Genomic DNA, 25963 nt, shown 5'->3' on the forward strand with positions numbered 1-25963 from the left:
TTTTATTATTTGAAGCAGGACAAACAAGACTTGGAAAATAAATGTGGGAAATGTAAAAAATTATTACCTTTTCTACAGAAGTTGTTGTAAAAACAGACAAAAGGATCAACTGACTGAATCTGTTGAGGAAAATTCTACCATAGAGTGTTGGTGTCTCTATGGCCCTGGGAATTTTTTCTAGTCTCTTTGCTTAAAGGTACTCAGAACGACTGTGCCTTCAAAAATTTGCAGTTACAATTTGCACCCATCCTTTTCTATTTATTGAACATTTTTTTTCTTAAAAACAAACAAAAAACCCCAAACATTTTGTGTGTGTATGTATGTGTACAGACATATGCATGTATATATGTGTGCATGTGTATGCTGCTGTGTGCCTGTGGAAGTCGGGGCAATTTTGTACTGTGTTGAATTCCATGGATCACACTCAGGCTTGCCAGCAAGTCCTTTACCCACTTAAAACTTCATCTTATCTTCTTGAATCTAAAATTGTACTTTTAAGCTCCAACCTTCAACCTGTAGAAAAACCAGTGATTAAAACACATAAATCTGTTTCACATAACTTTTTATTAAAAATAGTTTATTAGGTAGGTATATGTTTACAGATATTTTTAGGACCTAAGGCATACAAATGTGTGCTCTGGCTTGAACTAGCTGAGTGGAGACAATGCTATCAGCACCTCACTGCATGAGAGTCGTCACTCAGGACGGCAGCTAATATAGAATCTTCTCAGTTGTGCCTTCCAAGGACCCTTTTGCCATGTGGGTGAACATACGCATTATACAACTGTTGCCCTTTTATTTCAAGAAAGCATTCATATTCCTGCTGTAAGAAACACTTCCCATAACGACTTAAAGTTTGAAGTTCCTTAGAAAGGAAAATTTAAGCAAGTCTTTATAAAGTACTAGACTATAAACTTAAAGTTATATAATAAGAATTAACGGAACAGTTTATAGGTCAGGGCTGCTTAGATTCTAAGCACTAAGGTGGAAGAGGCCTGAGAAAACTCTCTTGAAAGAATGCCCGCTCCTACAGTAACTCACTGATGGTGGTTGAAAAGTATCTCGGCTCATCTGGATTCCACATGCAGGCTTGTTGCATGTGCACCCGCCTTTGTTTAGTGCGAAAACGGCTTCATGCTGTCCTGTTTGCCCAGGGTTTACCTCTTAAGTGACACTTAAAGCAGGCTTGACTCTTGCATTTAAAACTTTCTGCATTTAAAATCTTTATAGATTCTATAAGCTTTAAAAAGATAATGTAAACTAGATATATCTCAAAAATAAAAGTTTACTTTATATTTACAACAAAACAAACAGAAGCCTCAATCATGGAATTACAGGGTCACATTTTAATTCCTGAATTTTACAGTTTAGCATTAATATCACCACATGTATACAAATGGTGTAAAACAAGTACAGTGGTATTTTTAATACAAAATAAACATCTGTTTTATGGAAAAACTATACTTCATATCTACACAGACAGCCCATCTTTTCCAAACAATAGCCCAAATTAAAATTAACTCCAAAATCTCCAACACAGGAAACTGCTTTTAAGCTATTCCAGGAAAAATGGACCCATAACACATTACAAAGCTGATCTAAAGACTGGAGCTGAAATTACTATTTTTAGAATTTTTCCTCAATGCATTAAATTGTAGTTTGGGGTCATTTTTCTCATCTCAGCAATGATCTCAGATCATAGATGAGCAAACTAACATTAAAATATTTACAATTAACTTGTTCTAAAAATAAAAGCTCTTAATAGTTTGCCCCAATTATTTTAAATTCATTTACGAACATGGAATGTGCTTTTTAAATCTGTTAAAAAAGCAGCTTTCATGTTACCCCCCTTGTCCATGGAAAAGCTTCCCATCTGCATGTGACTCTGACACTTAGGTAACCTCTAGGATCAAATGACTTCTAGATAGTAAATGCCATGTAACTCAGCACCATTCTTTATTGGTCTTTATATATTTGTCAGCAGCTCTGAGGAGACCCAGACCTAACTTGACTGAGACAGTAGAAAGTGATTCACTGGAAACATAGCCACTCCTGAGTTTTTCTGAAGAGGACCATTTCAGAACACTGCTGTTGTGTTTCTTGGCTGCTGTTACCTCTAAAAATGCTGACATTGAAGATCTATTAAGAAAACTATCCATTTGGAACCCAGCTTTTTTGTTGTTTAATGTATTAGAAGTTCTTGGTATAGAGAAATTGGTGTGTGCTGTTCTAGGGTGCATGTCCGTCAAACACCAAAAATTGACTTCTGTGATGTCCTTAAAGAAATGGTCCCAATAACATAACTTCATTTCTAATGACAGTTTAATTTGTTGTACATAGAAGTTTCTTTTAAAAAGAGGCAACTGATTAAAACATGGCCAGCACCATTATACAAGCAATGTTATTGGGTACTGAAGTCTTACAAGTCTCTCTAGGTTGGACTCCCTGGAGCAACCCTGTCTTAAATCAACCTTCCTCCCCTAAACCAGAGACTTCCCTTGATGGGAAGCTTTCACCCAGGCTCCAATTATCTCTCTCTCTCTCTTTTTTTGGATAGCCCAAAAGGCAAAGCGTTTAATTACTAGGAAACAAATTCTTGGGAAGCCTGGTTTCTTACACAACTACACTTTCCTACCTGGTAACCGAGTCTCTGCTACTCTGTGTGTGTTAAGTTCCATAGAAAGCTTTCCGTCAGACTTGAGCTCAGTGAGCAGCTGCAGCGTTTTAGTAAGACCATGTGTTGGAGTCCCCTAGCAAGTATTCTATGAGCCAAGTCGAGGTCTTTTCCTAGGGGATGATTCTTCTTCCTCATCTTCTTCTTCATCATCTGGGTAGTCCACTAAGCCAACCAAACTTCCCTATTGAAGAATGAAAAACATTTTAGCATATATAACCTAAAATAAACCAGATTAGCATGAAAGAAAGCATGGTACAAATACAGTCATGAAGCGGTATTAGAAGCCATTTTTCTAAATAGTGTATCTGATAGAAAGACATTTGAAGTTAAGGAAGGAATTGCTTAGATTATAGTCATTTACTGAATACTACTGCTGGCAGTCTCCCCCTCAGCATTTCTGTTGTTTGTTGGGTTTTTAATGAAACTTCAGAATTCAATTTAACAAAATGTCACTAGGAAATTGACTTTATTTTTTCTGTTACCACCTGACAAGTCTCTAGTTTTCTCATGAATTTATTTTACAAAGTGTATACTTTTTCTTTAGAGAAATGTCTGCATTACATCCTTTGGGGTTTGATATTTCTGGTAAGACTAATCTCTTGATATACTCTGGACCCCACTTCTTACAGGGTATGCAAGCAGCACCCCAAGTTGTGGTCTATCTTTTTACTTTATACTAGTGTCATTTCTAATCAGAATGACATCTCTCTCTTTTTTTTGTCATTATGCTTTGGGTATTATATACTGTACTTAAGATCATGAATATTCCTGTTTTCTGAGAGCTTTATATTTATGTTTAGGTCTTCTAAGTTTTGTATCAAGTGAGTCCAACATCTATCTTGCATGTGGTTATCCAATATGTAATATTTGTTGAAAATAATTTTTCTTTTAAAAAAATTTAATGAGTTATTTTTATTTTATGTACACTGGTATTTTGCCTACATGTGTGTCTGTGTGAGGGTGTCAGGTACTCTGGAACTGGAATTACAGTCAGGTGTGAGCTGCTTTGTGGGTGCTAGGAATTGAACCTGGGTCCTACTGAAGAGCAGCCAGTTCTCTTAACTTATGAGCCATCCCTTCAGACCCCAAAGAATTTTTTCTAGTGATCTCTCATACCTTTGAAACCTGTCATTCTTCCCCTTCTGCCCCAATTCCTGAGAACTTCAGGACTCATGGAATTTCTGCCTGGCAGGCTGTGAACAGCCTGGACTGCAGAAGGAGTTATCACACCCAGCTTTGGTGGTGTGTTTTGTTTTGAGACAAGAGATGAGAACTCACTATGTAGCAAAGACTTTCAACTGCTGGGATTATAGGCATGTATAACCCATGCCTGGCTACTTGTGGGTTTTATTCTCACCCTTCTGAAATTAAACATTTGTTCTTTGTTTTAGAAAATTTTCTGCTCTTTTATTATTGGATGGCACTTTCTGGGTTGATTAGCTGAGCCAGCTGTTTTCTTGAGTTTAATTTCTTATTCTTCCAGATTAAGTTTTTTTTTTTCCCCAATAATATGGGAAGTACAAATTTATTTTTCACCCCACTGATGCTGTCAGATTCCAAAATATATTTGTTCTACATCTTCTGGGGCAACAGATAAAAATAGTGATATTCTTTGAAAGCAAAGTTTCACTATCACTATAAAGTTTCACACGAAAAAACAATGCACACATACAAGTCAATTTGTTCACAAAATTCTATTTTTGTGACTATTATAATTATGACTATTTCTCAATAGGAGCTGATTCTTCAGCAGTGGCTTCCAATTTCATTATCAGTTTAACTGCTACAGTTGCAGGCTGCACAGATATCAGCTACTAGTGATATTAAAAGATAAAATATGAAAGTTGTAAAGACAAAAATACTTTCATCGTTTAGTATAAAATATCTCCTTTCTATGGGAAAGAATGTTTGTAGAATCAGAATGATAACATGTCTTGTGAAACATGTCTGTAAGTCAAGCACTCTGGAGACCAAGGCATAAAGATATGAGTTGGAATCTAGTCTGGAACACGACTGTAAAATCCTGTGTCAAAACAACAAAACCAGAATGGGAAACTATTGGTGTATGCTACAACAAACACCACTTCTGCTATAAAATGAGGAAGGAAACCCTGCATTTTACTTTCTGTAAGCTTTCCAAGACAGAAAGTTTAAAGACTGCCGGTAGAATTTTAAAAGATGCCTAACTAACCCCTATTGTCGAAAATGACCAGACTTTCTTGCAGTTTTAAGTATACTAGCAATGTGAACTTTACATATATCATTTCAGATGTGTGTATAGAATTTGTGTTTATGACCCTATTTCCAAATACAAATAAAATAGAAACAAATGGCTAATTTCTTAACATGCTACCTGTCTAACAGCGAAAGTTAGTTTTGTATTTAACAAACGTTAGGGTCATTCCCACTTAATCAGGAACAAGACAGGTTGCTGCTGTCACTGATATTATTTAACCCTGATTGTAAGATACTGATTAGTACATTTACTAAATGATCCAAACTACCTCTTTATATTTCCTGTTACATGGTAAAACATCCTTGCATTCTTCAAACTATACTTGGTTATGATTTACTCTGTTGCAGGGAGAAAAAAAAAAAATCTTCCTTTTCTATACCCCTTACTACTTGTAGTGAGGTTTCTGAGACCCCTAAATCAATACTATCATTTGTCATGTTACTGGCTGTTCTAGCCCACTGATGAAGACACCACACATTTTGTAAGAGGTCAAGCTGCAAACAGGATGGAAAACTGGTCAAAATGCTGGGATTATGAGATTTAAATGTTGAGTCGTTAGTGAAAAGAATATGCAAAATGTGCCTGGATCTCACTGAAGATACAACTTTACCCAAAGCTTTAACCACCACAGTGCTGAATATATGGCTTATGTGTTTCTGTTAAACAGTAAAGTCAGACTTTAAAAAAAGATGATTTTTCTTTAGTTGGGTCTTCTTTTTGTTTTTATTTTATTTTTAGATAGTTCTATATTTATGCTTCTTAAAGCTAATCAATCATTCCTTTTCTGGGGGAAAAGGATGGTTTCATATGTGAGATTTGTAAAGGTTAAAAAAGTACACAAATGAAAAAGTTCAAAATATAAACGAGTATAACATTAAACCAATGAAAATTTGCTATGAAAATTATAGAAAGGCTAAACCTTAACTGAAAAATCATGCAAATTAAGAAAAAGATAAAGCAAATTTACAGGGCACTATAAAACACACAAAACAGAAAAGCAAACTCAACGTTACTACTGACAGGAGATGCATAATAGGGAAAGATAGAGGATACACCTTTACCCAACTGGTGAAGATGAAAAATACTTTTAACAATACTGTTAATGCTGTACCAGGAACACTCATACATTGCTCATGGGAATAAAAACTGGCATAGACCTTTGAAGAACTTATTCAACAAAAATACTTTAAAATGTAACACTAATAGATCAGTGAAGTAATGGGAACAATTTAAATAGCACAACAGAGAGCTGGTACTTGCAGGGAGAGGCGGAAGATGCTCACATATAGCTAAATAAAATGACCAATATACTTTAAATAAAACAAAAGTCCTAGCAAGAGAAAAAAATGTTTATCCTAAAATTTCCGTAATATTCAAGATAAACGAGTTTGTGTACACGGCTGGGAGTCAGGCACTGATGACAACAACCTTTCATTCTGTGAAACTTTCATCTAAGTCATCTTCAGTACACAGAGCAAAGTTTGTGCGTAGTGCTTCTTTCACATACCTTAGTGGCTGTCATTGATGCAGCCAAGTTTGTCGTTTTGGAAGAGGACCCATTAGAACTTGCTGGTGTTGTCTGAGCCACTACAGACTTACTGTTGGTACTGTTTGTTCCATTAGCAGCACTGGGGGAATGGGAGAAAGTAAATTTGAAGCCACCAGAAGATGTCCTTTTGGGAAGGTTTTCCTTGTCTTCACTTTCTTTTGCTAAAGCAAAAGTAAAATTGAGCCTATATTAAATACTGCTAAATCAAAGCATCTATCAAAGTGACAGCACACAACTTTGCCTTAGGTTTCTCAGAGTTACAAGACGCGAACATATTTCTGTTGGTCAGACTCTTAGGAACGTCAATCAACAGACCAACTATCTTACATCCTATTTATCTCACTGTTTACTTGGAAAGCTACCAGCAGTTTGATTTCTATCACTGTCTTCTACTCACTGACTCTACAGTTCTTGACCCCCCCACAACAACAAAAAAAACCAAGTCACTATTTCAAATACCTAAAGACAACTCTTCAAGTACCCTAGTCTCTTACTCTCTAAAATCTCCAAGTTCCATTAGTTGTTTCTTTTATTGCAGAAGTGTCCGATTCCATTTAAAGTTTGGTTAACTTTATTTTGACACATTTCCTAACAGCATTCATTGAACAATGGGTTCAATACTTAGGCATGCTTTCTGCTTTTTATGACAAATTGAAGGCAGTATTTCTACTGACTGAAGGGGAAATAATTTGTCTGCTAAAAAGAACCTGTTCTGGATGGGGATATATAGCTCAGTGGCACAGTACTCACTAGCCACGCATGCTCAAGGCCCTGGGTTCAAGAGCTAGAAATTATACATAAATAGAATACCAGCAGGTTCTTTGTTACCCTTAGGGGGAACTCATGCAACTAATGAATAGGAAATGAGTTAGACTCATAGCTGAAAGAAATTATACCAAGTCAATTAAGAAGAAATGCCTGTAGAAAAAGTCACATTCAAATGGTATTTGCAAGCCAATGTTCTTTAAGGCACAAAATTAAAGTGATTATTTCTCTTGAAAGATACTAGCTATAGCTTAGCCCTCTACAATAGGAAAATTCAGCCCTTCCCCCTCTGAGGCAGTGAATGTCTAATATATCTTAGGCTAGTCTCAAACTTGCTTTGAAACTTAGGATCACCTTCAATTTCTAACCTTCCTACCTCTACCTCTTGAGTGCTGGAGTCATGAGAGGGTGCCAGCATGCCTGGGTTCAATTTGCTTTTTTGGACACAAGGTCTTCCTTCCTATGTAGTTCAGCCTGGCCTCGAGCTCACAGTGCTTCTACTGCCTCAGCCCAACAATGCTGGGATTACACGGATTCACCATTCACCAACATAACTAGCTTTCCCCTATTACATCTTTAAAACAAACAAACAAACAAACAAACAACAACAAAAAACAGGGTTTCTCTGTGTAACAGCCGTGGCTGGCCTTGAACCTGCCTCTGCCTCCCAAGTGCTGGGATTAATAGTGTGTGCCACTATGCCCAGCTCACCCTATTATATTGTTAAGCAACTTTAATAATAGCTGAAGTTTCAAAGAGCAAAGTTACATCTTTGAGTCCAGTTTGCTCACCAGTAAATATGAGAGATGGAAATATTCTATGCTTCTATGGTTATAGTCTTCAGTTACTTAATAATAGAAACCCTGAAACAATTTAATCATAATGGAAATCTTCAATGGAATTTTAGTATAGAAACAAAGCCAAGACTAGTCTGTTCAGAGAAGTGTAAGTACACAACAAGTTCTAAACAGAGGCTAGGTGTGTGACACAGTGTAAGCCCAGAATTTGAGAAACTGAGGTTGAGTGACCATGAGTTCTAGGCCAGAATGAGGATATATATTGAGACCTTGTTTTACATAATATTATAAACTGAAAATTTCTAAACCCAAATGAATAGCATCAAATCCACCAGGTTTCAAGGAAAAGATTTAAAATGTGAACATCCCAAACAATTTGGCATATGTGGATAATTTTAAAAGGGTATAGTTCAGCATAGAATTCTATGCTTCTTGTTTTACAAACCTTGGCCAGTTTCCCAAACAAGTTATCTATTATTATGGTTTGTGTATCTGTGTGTATGTATAGTGCTAAGGATCAAATTCAGGCTATGTAATTATACGCGAGAGGTGATAATATACGAAAGTTCAGGATCTTAGTACCTTTTTTAGTTTCCATAAATTTTTCATAACTATCTGGAAAGTCATCTTCAGTTTTAGATTTTTCAACTGGCGTTACAGTTGCCTTTCCTTCGTCTTCATCATCTTCATTAAACCACATTTCTTCATCCTCTTCCAAGGCTTTTGCATCTCTGCGATATCGATTACTACGCAATATAGATGGTACACTGTAAGAAATATATCACAGATGTTGAAGAATAACTATAAGGTTATGACCAGATAAAATTTGGGAAGGATGAATAACCAAGATGAATTAATACTTAAGGATGTACAGTATATCAAAATAATCTCAGCCATCATGTTAAGATGTCGTTAGAGAATTCTTCAAATGTCTTTGCATGTTGTAAACTAAATTAAGAGTCCATCCTGAGTTGGATCTCTGTAAGTTCAAGATCAGCCTGGTCTACAAAAAGAGTTCCAGGACAGCCAGGGATACACAGAGAAACCCAGTCTCAAAAACAAAAACAAAAAACCCAAAACAACAACAACAATATCCATCCTGAGTTACTACATACAGTAACTATATCAAGTCATCATATAACGGATGGGGCAGGAAGACAGTTTACCTTATGCTGTGCTAATAAAGAAAATTTCACATGATAAGATCTAAACCATGGACAATTTTATACTTAATTCTGCTTGCTACAAATGTAATATACTTAAAACAATACCTGTTCAGTTTCTGATTTTGTCTGTCTTTTTCTTGTTCATATTTAGTCTTCAATCCTTTGAAAGTCTGAACATATTCAATCGATTCAAGCGCTTTGTAAAAGTTTTCAACTATATGTGCAGTAAGAGACTTGATATCTTCCTGTACAGGCACAAAATCCATATTTATAAAACAATATAATACTTGTTGAGAAAAACAAAAACTTGTATAGTTCCAAAGTTGATCAAAAAAGGTTTTTCAAAATCACCTTCTAAAAATAAATGTCCTAGATTCCTTACACATGAGCCAGGACAGGACTCCACAGAAAACTTGAACAAGGAGAGGCAATTCACTGGAGCCCTTTAGGGGGCTATAAGGAACATTTGAAAAGCAATGGATTTAGTTTATGTCTTAGTGCTTTATACAGTATTTTATAATTTAAAGAACACTTTCACAATTTTATATAAGATTATCACAATCCTATAAAATAAGCTATACCTATTTCACAAAAAGACAAAATTTAGGCCTTCAGAGCTTCTTAGAGACAGATGTTAAGCCCCTATGTCCGGTAAATGTTAGTTATTTCCTGGTTAACTGCTGTCAGGAATAGGATAGTAGCTAACGAGCACAGGCTTCTTTGATTGGGTCGTGTACACGGATAGACTGCCTAACTGGCACTCTGTGTTTTCTATTTTGGCAGTAGACTGTTGCACACAGAACAAAGACACGTTAAAGCTGAAGAGCCAGTGTTCAGTTTATCAATTTTCAGAAGAAAACAATGTAAACTCTTGTGTACCGAATTCATTTTATCAGCATCTCACAAAAACGGTGAAGGAAAAAGTAAGTCCAATGAGAAAGCTTATGAAACACTCCGAGTCACTAGGACAGACAGTGGCTGAGGTAATCAACCCCGCTGCTTGTTTTCCAAGCTAAATTTCCATGTCTCTCCTCTTCATCTCCTCAAGAGTCATACTCTTGGCAAGTGGCAACTCTCAGAAACTAGCTTGTCTCTATTATTTGTGCATTGCTCTCTCCAGCTCTTGGAAGAGAAATCTGTGTGACAGTGCCAGGACAGTGGAAGTGCTGAATGAGTTTAACAGGCGAGCGACCCACTTCTGCTGTCTCAGTTCCCTCGTCTACAACAAAAGGCAGTTGGACTACTTTCGACTTCCCAGTTCTCTTAGTTTAAATTCTAAACTTCCAGCCTACTGCTTAGGTATCTTGTACAAACTTTTACTGAAGAAAAATTGTAATTTTTGTATTCATTTCTTTATTATTACTCCTATGATAAAAAACTTTTTCATAATAAATCACAAAAATGCCTTGCGTGATTGAAATGTTCAAAATGCCATGCATGATCCTAAGACACTTCCCCAAGAAAAACAGAGCTGAGAAAAATGAGCAAATACGAATTACAAATCTCTTGAATTTCACTTTTAAATTTCATAATTTTCAATAGTGATTTAGGGAGTGACTTAGTAAAGCTTACCTACCACATAGAAAGAAGGATCCATATATGATCCCCAACAGTAACCCTCCCCACATAAAAGAAACTACTACCATTCAACTATTGCCTATGTATAAGAATAAAAAAGTGATTTTAAAAATTTCAGTTTATTAGAAATAGATTCTAAGACACAAAGAATAAATAATTTCAGGAAAACAGGAATGAAGAAATCAATCTTATTACACGCAATTATTTACTTTTATATAAAATTAGTTGTTTACATATGACTACTAAGAGATCTTTAATATAAACTTACCACTCTTATAAATTCAAACAGTTCAATAACAGCTGAATTTAATAGATTGTACCGCGTTCCATTATCCAAAAGGGCATTTACAACTGGTTCAAAAAGATTTCCTTTGGTGATGTAACGATTATAAAATTCATCCTTCAGGCCAATTATTCGCCTCATAAAGCGAAGAGCACCTAATTAGAAAACAAGTAAGAGGCTAATGAATTTACCAACATTATTTTATAGATTTTAGCATAAAGCAATGTTTAAATCTTTCTAAAATAATAAGTAAAATGGTACAAAATAAAAAATTGGGTTTTGAAATAAAAATTTTAGGAATGACAACTGACTTGGCTCAGCAGAGAAACTAGAATTCAATACCCAGAACCCTTGTGAAAGCGGAAGGAAAAGAACCGACTCCACAAGTTTATCCTCTAACACCATACACACACATATCAATGATAACTAAATAGAATAATTAAAAAACCCAGGACCTATAAAATGCACTGCAAGCAATACTTAGAGCAGGGAAGTGTCGCAGTAAAGGAAGTTAGAATTAGGCGCTTGGTGGGCACAGGTATGGCGCAGCCTATTGCATTTCGAGTGAAGGATTCTATGGGGGCAGATATTTGTTTTTTATTTTCTTAAAATACAATCAAAGGAACGGACAAACTTCTAAGACTTTTTCAATGAAGGTTATAGATTTACTATTCTTGCTTCTCTTGCCTTGGAACACTAACTTTTGAATCAATACCACTTTCACATTCTGACAATACTTCTTTACCAGACATGTACGAACTACGGCAGATCAGATTGTATTTGCTAACGACGACAACAACAGGAAAAAGCCAGAGCAATAACTAAGCACTGTAAGTTGGCATTTCATATCTTAGGATATTAAAAAGGCATTCCCTTTTTAAATTAGCTTTTACTGGTTAAATAAAATTAGAAGCATTATTGCTAAAATGCTTACATGATGTCAAACACTGCAACTTTAACCCTTTATGTGTTGATACTTTAACATAACATCCTCCTTAGTTTAATTTCTTCTAAGATTTCATTAGCAAGGACTTCTACATTTATGTGTCTCTACTTTCAATTCTGTTATGGCTATTAGCCCATAAATGAAAACAAAACAAAACAAAAACTGAACCCAGTATAACACATCACCCCCCGACACACTCCATATACACACGCAAAAAAAAATAAAAATATTAAAAAGACTGAAGTCCTGGAAAAGGTCTGAGTACACAGACTCACATGCTGCTGCTGAATGAAACAAAAGATTTACAAACTATAACTATGACAGCTTTGTTTTATTATAATGATGGAGAGCTTGAAACAAAACTTATATACTGGAATTTCATCCAATCAGGATATGTTCACACTAATAGGTATAATCTACAAACATCTACAGGATTATTTGTGGAAAACCTATTATGAAAACACAAATCCTTCCAAAATTAGTGTACAAATATAATTCCAAATGAGATGAACTGAATAAACTTTTATGTTACAGTTAAAGAACGTCTATAAATGACTAGGAAAATTATGAAAATTAAGGGGCAGAATCAAAAGGCAGGCAATTAAGTCTTCCACAGAAATATTATATAATGAAAATAAGTTATTACTTCATCTGACGAGATTAAATTATAGATAGTACAAAAATAATACACAGGTATTTTGTTAGTTTACTGCACAGTAAAAGTAGCATTTTCATTCTATGGAAAATATTTAATTAAGGTGTTGGATAGGTGGCTAGCTACTTAGACTACCACTTCATACTACATCCTGAAATATATTTCAGATATTACATATGCAAACTAAAAAGGAAATAACAAAAATGCTGGAAAATACTGAAGAGAAAATTTGTATCATCTTAGAAAACAGAAACGTTCCTAAGCATGACAACTCCAAACACAAATAAAAGGAAAGCAAACTAAATTTATAAAACTTCATGAAGCATTTTAAAAATGTTTATGTGTCAATATATGCTGTATTTGTGTGAGAGGTGTGCATGGAGAATCTGGAGGGCAATCTCAGGTGTCATCCACCTTTTTTGAGACATGATCGCTCATTGTCCTGAAGTGCTGTTTTTAAAACAAAATCCCAAACATCCAGTTTTACCAATAAAAACTCAGGAGCTAGATGCTGGGATGAAAACCTGTTAGCCTGGGAAGGCAGAGAAAGCACCCAGCTGACCTTCCTCTTCAACTGAAGACCCAGAAGAGAAAAGCCTCTTCTCCTTCTCCCTGCTGTCTTAAGAACCTTTCAAAATGATTGTCCCTCTCTTCTTTCATAAGATACGGAGGGGACAGGAGCTCCACAGGAGAGAGAGAAAAAATTCTGGGCACAGGTATCTTTTCTGAGACTGATACTCCAACCAAGGACCACTCATGAAGATAACCTAGAACCCCTTCACAGATGTAGCCCATGGCAGCTAAGTCTCCAAGTGTGTTCCCTAGTGTGAACTCAGTGGCCTACTCTTTGATCACCTTCCCCAGGAATGGGGGTGGGGGAAGGGGCAGCCTTACCAGGCCATAGGGGAAGACAATGCAGCCACTCCTGATGAGAATTGATACACTAGGATCAGAGGGAAGGGGAGGAGGTCCTCCCTTATCAGTGGACTTGGAGGAGTATGGGAGAAGATGAGGGAGGGACAGTGGGATTAGACGGGAACTAGGGAGGGGGCTACAGCTTAGATACAAAGTGAATAAACTATAATTAATAAAACAATAAATAAATTTAGAAAAATGATTATCCCTCCTTTCTACTTCCTGTGCATCTATCTGTCCTTTGTATTTCAAAGGTGTGTGCTAGGGCTGAGTAATACCACAACTAGAAATAGGTTTTTCCAGTACATAACCTTGGGGTTCACAGTGTGATCAGGTATCCTGCAAAACTGAAGCCCACTAATCAGGACAGACTGGCTGGCCAACAAGCCTCAGAGATGCTCTTGCCTCTGCCTCCCCAGAAATAGTATCATACGTGTGTACACCACTATAGCCCCGAACATGCTTCTGGGCATCCAATTCAGGTCCTTGTGCTTGCAAGTCTCAACAGACCCATATTCCAGTTCCAAGAGAGATTGTTTCTTTTTAAAAGTTACTTGGGAAACATCATAAACAAAAGGTAAGTAAGACTGGAACATCTCCTTCTAAAACATAAACTATAACACACAAAGCGCTCTGTGAAAGAAGATAACCTGCAGCTCACATCAGATAAAAATGCAAATTAGGCTGAACACGATGACTTAGACCTATATCCTAAGATTTTGGGAGTGGAGGCAGAAATATAAGGATCATCCATAGCTATACAGCAAATGACGTCTGCTAGGCTATAGGAGACTCTGTCTCAAAAGAAATAAATAAAAACACAAATTATATTAATATATGAAAATATCCTTTGAGGGAAATACAAATTAGAACAAAACTACAACACATTTTCATCACTAGACAACAATTTTAAGAATTAGTAATACAGCTGGGAGTAGTGACCTGGCTATAATCTCAGGACCAGGCTGAGGCAGAAGGACTGCCATGAGTTCAAGTTAAGCCTGAACTATATAATGTGTACCAAGCTAGCTTGCAACTTCAAGAGTGAGGCCATGTGCCTTGTTACCATTTATTTATTTGTTCATCAGTGTGGCATTATAGGGCATTGGAAAAATACTATGTGCTTCATCTTTTGGCAAAGTAACCTGGTAGGTAGATATTAAAATTTAAAAAGAATATATGAAAAAGTACACAAGTGACTTTGCCTGTCAATCCTATTATTATGGATCTTAGAGAAACACATTAGCATATAAAAGATTCTTATACTAAACTGTGTAGTTTGGAGTAGTGAAAAAGAAAAACAACTTTGTAATATATGTTTTAAAGAATGGTAAATGTTTGTGAAAATCATACTATGAAATATTTAGCTATTAGTAGAAAGAAAAAAATAAGAGCAAATAATTTACAGTGGTGCCAAAGGCAGAGAAATGTACAGAGATAAAAACAAAAAGCCCTATATATATCTATGAGCATGCTTATGTACATTTGTACAGGGACAGAAAAAAAAAAACCAGGAAAAATATAGGATGTTAACATTAATTTTTTTGCTTGCTTTGTCCTTTTTGAGACAAGGTCTCATTTTTGAGGCTAACTAGTCAATTGCTATGTACTGAAAAATGATTTGGAATTCCTGATCTTTCTGCCTCCACCTTCCAAGTTTTTGGATAATAGGTGAGAGCCACCAAACCCACCAACACTGGCTCTTTTAAGAACAGAAAAATAAAGAAGACTAAGAGAATTAAGTAGCAAATGAGACCGGCAGTGTCGCTCAGGTGGCCTAGCAGGCTCAATGGCCTCAGCTCAATACCCAGAGCTGCATAAACTGGAATCTGTATAATCCCAGTACTTAGGAGTGAAGGAAGATTAGTAAATTCAAGGCTACCCTTAGGTACATAATGAGCTCAAGGCCAACACACAGGCACACACACACACACGCAAATATAAAACATGATAGTTTGATGAAACTCCAACATACCAGAACAATTCTATGAAGCAATGCTGTTATTGCACATGGTATTGTATTCCAACAAAACCTAGGTTAATTCTACCAAATCTAAATGTAAGCAATGTGCATGTGAAAAACCACTACTTTCCAGCTCTCTTGATCTTTCATAACAGAATACAATGCAGAAGCAGTTGTGTTTCTCAGCCATCTCATTAACATCACACATACTGCTAATACGCGGATGACTTCATATGAGTAGCTGGCTTTTATGTCTACTAAATTCTTTCTTTAATCTTTTTTACAAAAGTGCTCATTTAAATTGTTACTTACACAAAGCCAGAAAAGTGTGCTTTGAGTTCATCAACACCAAGACTCTTCTCAGCAAGTCCTTGTTCATGATGTAGTTTTTTATGTGGTATGTGTGATGTTCCACACAAAATGTGAGTAGCTCTAAAATTAAGGCAAGTAGCTGTGCTGTTTGATAATTATCTACAAAAGAAAGGTGTTTTGTGAGAATAAATATAATACATCCAAATAGAATAGATACATCCTATATCTTAGAGCAAAACTACACTTCACATCACTTAAAAAAGGTACATACATAAATACATACTACTTGTATATATGTAGACTCTTAAAAAATGTAGTAACAGGGAAAAAAAAGGCTAACTACAAATGTGATAATAAAGCCTGTTGTTGATATAAACATGTTTTTGTTTTGGTCCCAGGTGTGGGGTGTGGGACTGATTCAGATGGTCCACAGCAGCAGACTATTTGACTCATGCCGGCTCTGAAGGGAGCTCTTTGCCAGTTGCAGAGAGTTTAAATCTGAGGACTCTAGAGAGAAAATAAATGCCAGAGCCCAGAGAGTATGGAGATCAGAGAAAGAACAAGGCTGCTCCTGTTTCCCCCTTGCTGCTCCTGGTTGCTGTTGTGGGACAAGAAATTGAAGACCTCCTTAAAGGAGGATTGAACTGGCTTCAAGGAATCCGACTACCCTAACCAGCAGCTAAGAGAAATGCACCCCCTCTCCCACGAACCCTTTCTCCTACCGGGTGTTGGGGTGTTGGAAGGGATTGGAGTGGAATAGGGAGAAAAAGATAAAAGAAATGCAAATAAAGGAGTGTTTAAAAATATGCCAACAAAAGCTTTTGTCACTTTGACATTTTCCTAAAAATTCTTCCTTTATTAGTGCTACCACTGCAAATATGAACAAATCCACGAAATGGTACAACAAAGAGGAAAGACCTCAAAGTTCTTGTCTGAAGCCGCTCAAAGCACATTTCTTTTAAATTGGTTTCTGCATGTGTGTGAGTACAGACATGGTTGCGGTTGCAGATTTTGGGATCTGGAGACCAGAACATAGGACCAAGTGTCAGTTTCTTTACCAACTGAGACACCTGGCAGCTCCCAATGCAAGTCAACATTAAAAAAATTCCATCATTAAGAAAATGTTAGTTCTGCTACTTAAGTATCAAGCAAACACTTTGCCATTGAGATTTCATCAGTAACAATCTTGAATATACTCATGACGTTAGGATCACGGAAGCTACCTTTTGGTTGCTCTTCTAGACACCCTGCTTCATGAAAATGTACCATCCTTCCAGGCCCGTACAAAAGATATTTAAAACAGTGATCTATCACTTTAATTCAATCTCTGAACATTCTCTAGAAGTAAAAGCTCTTCTAGAGGTTTGTTGTTTCTTTTGATATGCCTGGTAGAAAAAATGTAATGGTAAAAGCGGGCAGCATCAATATTACCAGGCCGCCACCGTGAGTGCACATTCTAAGGAGAGGCAGGCAGTGTGCACAGTACCGTGCTGATGTTTGGCTCAGTCAGTAACATCTAAATGTAAGAACTACATTACCAACTTACAACTAATGATTCCTCAAAACAATATCAAAAACAACATCAAATTTACAGAGGAAGCAATCTGTTTCTCATCTTTCAGAGCTAGAAAGCACAACTGCTTCCTTCTAATAATAAAGCAAATCTGTGCTTGGATTTTATTTTTATGTTAAAAAAGATTTTTCTTATTTCCACATAAATATATGTATTAATTAAGAAAAAACTCATAATTTGTACTCATAAATTATGAATATATACTTACCAGGGCAAATTGTGTTGGTTTTGTTAGATCCAAGCATATCATCTAAAAAAAAAAAAAATAATAATAAAAAAAAAATCACCTACTTCAGTACTTCAGTTAACAATATTTTACATTCACCTCATGTTTTACAATACACACATCTTCATTCATAATTTCTTTTGAATTTCATAACAACTATTAAATTGCTTGCTTTGGCCAAATATTATATGTCTTTTACAGAGTTAGGTGCAGAGGTAGATTATTAAAACCTAATAGTGAGCCAGGCATAATGGTGCACACCTTTAGTCCCAGCAAGGACAGGCAAGCAGATTTTGCTATGTTTGAGGCTAGCATGGTCTACACAGTGACAGCCTACATAGTCTGGTTTCACAAATACTGGAAAAAAAGATAGTAACAGTGAACGCACTCTGACAAAAAAAGTGAGATTAAAAACAAGCAAGACTGAGAAATATTATTTTACTTTCTTTTATTCAACATAACAATTAGGATATGTTTCTGCCATCATGTATTAAAAAAACACAAAATACTGGAAGTTCAAACTCTCAGAGCAACACATACATTAACAATGTATTTATGCTAAAAATATGTACCTGGCAAAATGATTCTTCCTAGAGCACATATAAGCTCATCTGTACAGGGAATGTAAGAATGTTTACAGGAGCATTATTTACAACTGGAGAAAGCGTGAAACAAATGTACACAGGAACAAGAATGCTAATACTCATAGATACGATACGAGATTTAAAGTACCTAAGAAATCTAGATATTACTATAAAAATAGGGTAATACCGATAACAGAAGTAAATTTAAATCAACCTTGAAGTTGAAAAATAATATCTTACATACACCATAAGAACACAAGCCAACACAAAAGACAGAAACTCTTGGGTAGAACCTCAGGAACTGCAGACTATAGTAGAGTGCGCCTGAGACGGTGAAGGGGTACACAGAAAATCCCAATTCTAGTTTTTCTTTTTTAATCAGAAAAGAAGTATGCTAAGTTAATTTTGATAAAGGTATTATATAAGTATCTACTGATAGAATTAGCTATATTTTGCCCATGGAAGAAGTGCTAAAATGAACATTAAAATGCAGTATTTTAACTTACATACTGTAACAAAAATCTTCTGGAACATGCCCTTTTAAATTTACTTAACTTTGCATTTTTAATAACTAAGTTGCTACATCAACATTCTTTTCAATTATTTTAACTGCAGTCTTCCATTATACAGACACTCTACAATCTGTTCCTTTTCCTATAGTAAGTAATACAGTAATGGTCCTGAACCTACAATGAAAATGTAAAAATACCTCTTAGGGTATATAATCAGAAAGCAATTAGAGTTATTAGATAAGGTATGCCTGTTATAATTTTTATTAATTTCTTTCACATTTTATTGACTGACTCCCCCGCCTCCTTAAGACAGGGACTCATTAGTCCAGACTAGCCTTGCACTAAGCTAAGCTTGGCTTTGAATTCCTGATCCTCCTTGCCTCCACCTCTCAGTCCTGAAATTATAATACTGTTGCCACCACATCTGGCTATGGCTTCCTTTCATTGTTTATTGTAATAAACCAAAAACTGATGCCAAATTGGGCCTATACAGCTACAAATGCCTAAACAGTTCTGTATTCAGATTACTTCAAAACTATCTTTGTTTCCATTCTACTTTAATTCATAAACAAGAAACTGGCATTAGTAAGTTATGAGTATAACTTAGGCAACAAATATGGAAAGGCAACAAAAAATACATACTAAGAAGCAAATCCTTGTACCACATATTATGCACTGATAGTTCTGAACAAAGGACAATCATGATTTCATAATGCACTTTAAACCTTTCAGTAATAACTTACTTCCCTGTCATATAAAGCATCAAGTAATGCTTTATGGCCATCATAAGCACATAAATAAGAGAACTTACCTTTCTCACATTTGTCTTCTGACGTATTGGTCAAAAGTGGAGCTGTGAGGACATGCATACAATGGTTGTAGAAGAAATTTAAAAATTCACTCTTTTCAGTTTTCTGAAATAAAATATTTAAAAGAATACTTTATCACCTCAGTATTTAAAGATATCTTCAAGAATCAGCAGTCATGGCCACACTCTTAACAAGTCCTTCAAGATAATGTGAAAGAATCCCAAACTACCTAGAGTCAAAGAAGCCAATGTAGATACATATACTTCAATCTGAATTCTACAGATATTAAGTCTAATAATTGAAATTTGACAGACATTAAATAAAAGTGAAAGTGAAAAAAGAAAGTTTTTTGGGGGAAATTCATAACAATTTTTTTCAAAGGCTGCTATCTGAAGTGTAATGGAGACTACTAACCCACTGAACACATTGGGTACGTGGAAATTGTGAGGATTACGATTTAAAAAAATGTCTTTTCATTCCGGTTGTGTATGTGTGTGTGTGAATAAAGGCCAGAAGGGAGACTGGATTCCTTGGTAGTCATAAACTTGTAACATGAGTGCAGGGAACTGAATTCTGCTCTTTTTCTGGAAGAGCACCAAATGCTCCCATCTACCAACTCATCTTTCTAGCATGGGGATTATGATTTTTAAATGCTTTAGGTGATTAAAAATTGGAGTCTGAGGACTGTGAATGCACTTTGGTGCCTAATCATCTGACTAGTATGTGCAAGGTCTTGGGTTCATTCCCCGTGTGTGCTCATTCCCTGTGTGCGTGCAGGCACGCATGCCTGTGTAAGAGGCACTGTGGTCCTACATTTCACTGCCTATCTAAATCTGCAAAAGTACTGATGAAATTTATCAAGCTACTAAATGGAAAGATGAAATTCAAATGTTTCTTAAAGACTGAAAGTTGTAATTTAGAAAACAATTTCTAATTTCTACCAGTGTTTATTAAATGATTAGGCCAACTAACATAACCATTTTAAAATAATGTATGTATTCTCTAATTATGAGAGAATTTTATTAAGGAAAGGTGGTCTCTTATATTGAAATAACCACTATTAATATTCTGGGATCTTCCTTGAACCTTTCATGATTTACATAATTAACAACCTTTAGTTTATGTCAATTTTATTGCTTTTTACTGTGATAACATAAGGTAAAATAAAATTTGTCACCCTATTTGGCATCTTAAAATACAGTTAAGCATAATTAGTAGGTTCACATTGCTATGCTCAACTTTTAAAAAATAAGTTAGCACACAGAACCCAAGGAACAAAAATTAAATTCTTACTCTAATTAGTATTTCTGGGCCAGTGGGGTAGCTCAGCAGGTAAAAGCACTTGCTGCTAAGCATGATCAAGCCTGAGTTTGATTCCTGGGTCCCCTAAGTTAGAAGTACAGAGCTAACACTTGTAAGTTCTTCTTGAACCTCCATGCATAGCCTCTAACCCCCAGTAAATAAAGAAAAAGTTAACAAAAAAGGAATTATATTTACTAAAAATTAATTGTTAGAAAAATACCATTGCTTTTAAAAGCAAATACTTATCCAAGTATTTAATGTTTCTAAAAACCTTATTATAAAACCATTTAAGATGGATTAGGCCAAAGCATTTTTAGTCTCAGTGTGAGTTCTTACATTAGTTGTAGCCAACATGTTCTCTGGATCAATTAGCGTACGAAGAAGTCCCATTAACTGAACAGCACCTCCCAGCTCGGGGTCAGTATCACAGATCATTTGTTCAATCACCACATTAATAAGAAGTATATCCTGAAAGAAAGTATGCTTCCATAAGACCAACACACAGAGCACAGAAAAAACAAAGCACAGAATAGCTTATTTAAAGTTTTTTTTTTTCTGGTTTTTCGAAGTACTAAAAATATGAAATCTCTCTCTCTCTCTATCACACACACACACACACACACACAGAGAGAGAAAGAGAGAGAGGGGGGAAGGGAGGGGGAGAGAGAACATGACTATTTTACTGTTACCATCCTAGGTCTTAACTCCAGGTATAAATCAAGAGATTGATCAAACACATATGATCACAGAACATGTGACCCAAAAACCAATCATTTCAATCTTTAAACAGAAAACTCTTCCTAGAAAAGGGCCAAGCAGTAACTCAGCACACAACTTTTTACAAGATCTGAGAACAGTGTCATAAAGTGACTAATATCAGGATTATTGTCACATAAGTTTGTATTCTTACTGTGTTTGTGTGTGCAGTGTTCATGTATACAGATGTCTAAAGTTAATGTCGAGTATCTTCCTCTACTTTTTTCCTTTTAGTTTTTGGTTGTTTTTCTGAGATACTATGAGCCCTTGGCTGTCCTGAAATTGATATGTAGACAAGCTAGCTTTGAACTCACACAAATCTACTTGCCTCTGTCCCCAGAGTTCTGGGATTAAAGGTATGTGCTATCATGACAAGCTTACATATAATTTTTGAGGCAGGGTTTCTTTGATTCACACAGACATCCTGTTTCCATTTACCCAGCACATAGGTTCTGGGAACCCAAACTCTGGTACTCATGCTTGCATGGCAAGCACTTTACTGGCTGAACTACCTTTTCTACCCTCTATTTTTATTAGTGTAGGACAGAAAGTGACTGTCATGTCAAAGGAAAAATGCTCTATCATCAAACGTATATTCTAAGCAATCTGTTTTAGGCTTTTTTGCTGTTGTATGGACATTGCATGATTATTATGGTGTTTGAATGAAAATGGCCCCATAAGCTCAAGTATTCGAGTATTTGGTTCCCCAGTAGATTTAATTGTTTGGGAAGGCTTAGGAGGTGTGGCTTTATTGGAAAAGTTGTGTCACTGGAAATGGGTTTGGAGGCTTCAAAAGTCATGGCATTCCACGGCTTGAGCTTTGTGCCTTGTGCTTGTGATGTGATGTAAGCTATCAGCTACTGTTCTGTTACCATCCCTGCCTGCCTGCCTGCTGCCTACCCTACTCCATGATGGTCATGGACTCAGCCTCTGGAACTATAAGCACCAATAAAATAAACTTGCCCTGGTCGTGGTGTTTTGTCACAGAAGTAGAAAAATAACTAAGGCAGGTATACAAACCTAGATGATGTAACTCCGACATACTCAAGCTATAATTATATAAATAAATGGACAACCACCACTGCTAGACTACTCTAAACAAAACATCACAGGATTAAATGAAAAGGCATGAGACCAATGCTGGGAAAATATTAAATGATGAGAATTGCTAAGCTTCCCAGGCTAGTCTTGAACTCTGAGCTCAAACTATCCTTCAAGTAGCTAGGGCTTAGACACACTCCCACATCTGAAACATAGTCTTTCTCTCTTTAAAAACCTGGCAGAATTCGTTTTGTTTTCCTTTTCAGATGGGGGGTTGGGGTGGGGTGGGGTCTCCCTATGTAGCCTTGGCTGACCTGGAAATCACTATGTAGCCTCATCTGGCCTTAAACTCACAGAGATCTACCTGCCTCTGCCTCTATAATGCTTGGAGTAAAGGTATGTAGACAGGTTAATTAAATTTTTTTTCTGGTCTCATTTTAATGAGAAATAATTATAGAAGAAAGCAATAAAGAGACATGAATCCACAAACAGCTGGTAGACAACTAGGAAAACTAAACAAGGTCAGAGAAATTAATTATTGAAAATTGGAGTTCAATCCTCTACCGTGTTTAAAAATTTGAAAACCACTGAATCTATTTTGTCAAGGCATTAGAAACTGACTTAGGGTTCAGCAAGATGAAATTATGGGTGAAGGTATTTGCAACCAAGCCTGATGAACTGAGTATGATCTCTAGGAGCCACAAGGTGGAAGAAGAGAGCCAACTTTTCATATGTCTCCTTGGGATGCATGTACCCACACATAAACAAAATAAATTAAAATATTTTTAAAAAAGCAATAGATTAAAGAATTATAAAACAAATTCCACCAAACTTCTCACCAAAAAGGACTTTTTTTTTTCTTTCTTTTTTTGCAGTACTGGGGATTGTACCCACAGCTAGACAAGCACTCTATTACCGAGATACATTACCAGCCTCCCTCCATCCCCCCATCATGGTTACTTTTTTATTGCTTAAGACATCATGATTGAGGTAACTTATAAAAGAAAGCAGTTAATTTGGGCCTTATTGTTCTAGAGGGTAGTAGAGTCCATGACTATCATGGGAGAAGCATGGCAGCAGGAGGTCAGCATGGTGCTGGAGCAGCAGCTGAAAGCTTATATCTGGTCCACAAGCACAGATGGGGGGAGGGGGAAAAGGGAAGGGGGATAGAGGTAAAGGGGGGGGGAGTGAGAGAACATGAAAACCAGGAATGGGGCGGGCTTTTGAACCTTCCCAGTCTACCAATAGTGAATTCTTATAATAAATAACAAAACAATTAAATAAATAAAAATGCCTTCAAGCAGGACTGTTTCTAAACCTGTCAGATGAGTTAAATTCTTCTTTGAAATATGGTCTCACTGTGTAGGCCTGACTGGTGTGGAACTTACCAAGTAGATCAGGCTGGCCTTAAACTAACTCTGCCTTCCTAGTGCTAAGATTAAAGGCGAGTGCTACCAAGGCTGGAGACGAGTTGTTTAAAAACAAAAATTCTGGTCTCAATCTAGTGAGACACAACTACAAAAGAAAGCAATAAAGAGACATGAATCCACAAACAGCCCAATCCCAAATAAGACCCAGTGAAGTACAACACAGTTTGCTTCAAAAATAAAAATCAAATCAGGTTTCTGCTTCTGACCAAGATTCAGTGACCCTTATGCCAGAAATAAGCAAAACATGAAAAAAAAAATCGACAACGTGTCAGACAACAGTATTATAAAAGAAAAGACAGGAGGAGGAGAAGTCAGGTAAGCTGTAGGATACATGCTAACCCCCATTATTAGAATAAATGAACTAGATTATATCAGCTCAGTAAGACTCAGCTCCCAACTCAAGTGAACTGCAGATCTGGATGTTATGATACAATGCTATCCCAGAGGCACTCAGCTCATCAATTAAAATTAGTCTAATGAAATGTACTACCAAATCCACCTAAAAGTAACATAGTTGCTATTTGGTTCCTGAAAAGGCAAGCTTGGTCCCAAGACCATCAACTCCTGCAGATGCTAAAATCTTAGGATGATTACAATAACATGAAAAGGTTTAGTATCTGTAATATCCAATGTTGGTTCACTTTTTAGAGGCAGGGTATGACTTGACAGCCCAAGCTAACCTGAAACTTGCTATGTAGTTCAGGTTGTCCTCAATCTTGACAAGTCTCCTGCTTTCAAACTCTGGGGTGCTATGATTAGAGATATGCCACCACACTTGTCTCCTCCACATAGTTTAAATAATCTCTAGACTGCTCATAACTCCTAATAAATGTGAATGCTTTGTAAATAATCGTTATATAAAGGGCCTGTATTCTTGGAGCTAACTTTAAGTTCAGGCAGAACTATCTTATTTCTTCAGGATAGCATACAACTTCAGCAACTTTTGCTCAACTAATCTTCCTAGCTTGGATAGACACAGCTGCAATAAATATTCTGCAATTCACATTGCTAAAACCGATCTGTAATAATAGAAGAAAAATTCTGAGTATCAGACACCTATAATCTCCCATGCAAAGCAGGCAGAGGCAGGAGTGCCACCTACAAACCCGAGGCCAGTGTGCTCTATATCAGAAATTTCAGGTCAGCTCTGTCCGGGAACAACAAAACATCAACCACCCAATCAAAGTACAGGCAAATTACATTCCCTTTTCACCTTTCCTGCCCTCAAAGTGGCACAAATGCTATATTCAAAGTGATAGAATAAGTAGGATTATGCTGCAAAAATGTAGTGGGCCAAAAAAGTGAAGATGCTCAAGGACCCTCTTTCCTTCTTAAAGCTCATTATTGGTCTAATATAGAACCAATACGAAGAATCCATCCATCCTACCTTTCCTTCCTTCCTTCTTTCTTTTTTTTTGAGACAAGGTTTCTCTGTGTAGCCCTGGCTGTCCTGGAACTCACTCTGTAGACCAAGCTGGTCTTGAACTCACAGAGATCCACCTGCCTCTGCCTCCCAAGCACTGGGATTAAAGGTGTATGCCACCATGCCCAGCCTAGAATATTTAATCTTAAAAAAATCAACAATAACTTTTTATACTTCATCTATCTTGAAAGACTGAATTTCAAATTACAAAACTGAGCCTCCTCTTCTCCTTCTGAGACTGGCCTCAACTTCACTATGTAGCTGAGGCTGGATATGAACTTTTGATTCTGCGTGTGCACCATCATGCTCAGCTTAAAATTATAAACCTTAGGAAGATGCTGCAATATGCTTATATACATACATATATACACAGTATATTGCCTGAAGCCAGAGATGTGCTCCCTTCCATGCACAAATGGAACATAGTGGCACACACCAATCACTTGTGAATTAGAGAACCTTGAG

At 36.4% G+C, this 25963-nt stretch overlaps 1 protein-coding gene across 1 annotated transcript in view; it reads right to left on the reverse strand.

The window, feature by feature from the left end:
* Positions 1–560: 560 nt before the first annotated feature.
* Positions 561–25963, reverse strand: part of Ppp4r3b (protein phosphatase 4 regulatory subunit 3B) — a 51360-nt gene continuing 25957 nt past the window's right edge. Inside the window, exons 8-16 of the mRNA XM_021659476.2 lie at positions 21185–21316; positions 19549–19651; positions 17624–17665; positions 15843–16001; positions 11037–11206; positions 9296–9435; positions 8607–8791; positions 6421–6623; positions 561–2858 (exon numbers count right to left, since the gene is read on the reverse strand). Of these exons, the coding sequence (XP_021515151.1) occupies positions 2763–2858; positions 6421–6623; positions 8607–8791; positions 9296–9435; positions 11037–11206; positions 15843–16001; positions 17624–17665; positions 19549–19651; positions 21185–21316 (1230 nt within the window). The 3' untranslated portion in view covers positions 561–2762. The remainder of the gene's footprint in view (positions 2859–6420; positions 6624–8606; positions 8792–9295; positions 9436–11036; positions 11207–15842; positions 16002–17623; positions 17666–19548; positions 19652–21184; positions 21317–25963) is intronic.

This window comes from Meriones unguiculatus, chromosome 12 (assembly GCF_030254825.1).
Source record: "Meriones unguiculatus strain TT.TT164.6M chromosome 12, Bangor_MerUng_6.1, whole genome shotgun sequence".
In the NCBI taxonomy this organism is placed as follows: domain Eukaryota; kingdom Metazoa; phylum Chordata; class Mammalia; order Rodentia; family Muridae; genus Meriones; species Meriones unguiculatus.